The 2,189-nt window shown below is 41.3% G+C and overlaps 1 protein-coding gene across 1 annotated transcript in view; it reads right to left on the bottom strand.

Moving 5' to 3' along the window:
• Positions 1-112: 112 nt before the first annotated feature.
• Positions 113-2,189, bottom strand: part of SARC_06877 (hypothetical protein) — a gene marked incomplete at its 3' end in the record, with an annotated part of 6,891 nt that continues 4,814 nt past the window's right edge. Inside the window, exons 5-6 of the mRNA XM_014299195.1 lie at positions 1,466-1,660; positions 113-223 (exon numbers count right to left, since the gene is read on the bottom strand). Coding sequence (XP_014154670.1) covers positions 113-223; positions 1,466-1,660 — 306 coding nt within the window. The remainder of the gene's footprint in view (positions 224-1,465; positions 1,661-2,189) is intronic.

Below are 2,189 nucleotides of genomic sequence, written 5' to 3'. Positions count from 1 at the left end.
TACACACACACACACACACACACACACACACACATATATATATATATATATATATATATATATATATATATATATATATATATATATATATATATATATACGATACGAACACTTACCCGTCAGTAGCAACCGATTGACCGAGAAATAGGACTTCAGCTCCTGAATCAGACGGCAATTCAGGTTCTTTAAACGGTGGCCCTCGTCTACGACGATATACTTCCACCTGGGGAATGCCCAAGATGTAGAATATCAGACAAGTAGATATGCACACAAACAAGAGACTCAAGAACAATGTCCTGAGATGTGATAGCCCGTAAATAGATACGCATATTACCCAGAGATTGATGACTATTGGCCCGTAGGTACGTGCATCAATGAGTACAGAAACTGATACATATAGTCCTATGATTGTCTTCTGAGACAACTTCATGCCATGGGTGCGGAGTATCAGCCAGAGAGATACATGCATAGACTGAAGGACTGAAAACTTGTGACCCTAGACACTATAGATACCGAAAGGGACACTGACAAGGCCTGCGAGCAGCCACTACGAGCCATGGTAGTCTCTCGCGTTCAGGTACACTCAGTAGATGCTGACACACACTCAACGTAAAGTAGGTACGATAATACCTCACCTTTCTCAGAAGACGATACATACGAAAGTCAACCAATCAACCAAATCCCCCTACCTGATATGCTGGAAGAACTTGCGATCGTTCATACAGATTTCATACGACGTGACAACTACAGTGTCCTTTCGCATGTTGCTGATTCGTCCCCCGTTGAGTCCGTTCTGTGTAAATACGGATAGGCCGAGTGTCCGAAATGAGCTATCCAAGACAGCCTTAAAATAACTATACAAAGACTATATGACACGCATGGCGATTTAAATAGAAACCGTTAGATACTGTACATACGGGGAGGGCGAGTGTCAGAAATGATCTACCAAGGACAGTCTTCACATAACTATACCAAGAATATAAGATGTACACTGCGATATAAACAAGACACCGATACATACAAGGCCTTTTCATACAGAAATAGGAATTTGCCTCTCACAGCCACTAAAACTGCAGAAATTATAAGCGAAGTCTGCACAACCAGTCGCGCACGATGATGTGGTCTTGCGATTCCTGCTCCCGTTGTGCGAGTTTGTACCGTTTCTGTTCTCAAAAAGATCATGTACAAGTACAGCGGAAGAACGAAGCACTCCTAAAATTTGGTCCGTGTGCGCAGAGTGGACGAGACATCGATTGCGGCGGCGCGGGGGGGGGGGTTTGCACCTAACCCAACCACTCACCTTCCAAATGAGACGCTTTGGAATACAACGCCACACACGCAGATGCGAGCTTGAATCTGCAACCACATATATAGTTGCTATGAAACATATTAAATGTATTCCACATTTGTATTATCAGATCTCTGATGAAGTGTTTGAACAATAGCACCAGTCACTGAGACTTACTTGCTCGCGAATTTCCTCCCTATCCTCAGGTCGTCCGTGGTAAAGTATAGCATTGATCGTAGGGGCGAATCGGTTGAACTCGTTGACCCAGTTCTGCAGCGTGCTCAGGGGCGTCACCACATAGAACGGGCCGTCAACACCCATCTCCAGCAGATAGCAGATGAACGCGATGCACTGAAGCGTCTTACCTAAGCCCTGCGCACGCGGATAGGTTGATAGTACAGAAGTTCATCAGAAATATGTATTTACATATGTATATATGTTGCATATATATGCATATATATATAGATATATACATATACATATACACATGTGTATATGCATATGTATATAGATATATACATACATAATATAAAATATATATGTATAAGTACAAATGTATATACATAGTTGCTCGATGTATACTAACATGTACGACACATATGTCTTCTATACGGCAGTTTACAATAGATTCACAAGCTCTACGCAAATGAGTTATTTGAAATTGAGCTACAACCCATACAAGCGATTCATTCGCTTCCAACAAAATTCACTACACATGGCTTCAAATCTGAACGAACATTGGTGAGATGTAGAATCAACTTGGACCTTGCATAAGCAAAATCCCTGCATGTGTTGAAGGCTACATTATCGCGACGTACGCTATTGTGCGCATATATATATATATATATATATATATATATATATATATTACTATACACACACACACACACACACACACACA

Source organism: Sphaeroforma arctica, assembly GCF_001186125.1.
Source record: "Sphaeroforma arctica JP610 unplaced genomic scaffold supercont1.514, whole genome shotgun sequence".
Lineage (NCBI taxonomy): Eukaryota > Ichthyosporea > Ichthyophonida > Sphaeroforma > Sphaeroforma arctica.
The sequence above is the reverse complement of the archived record's forward strand: the minus strand, read 5'-3'. Positions and strand labels throughout refer to the sequence as shown.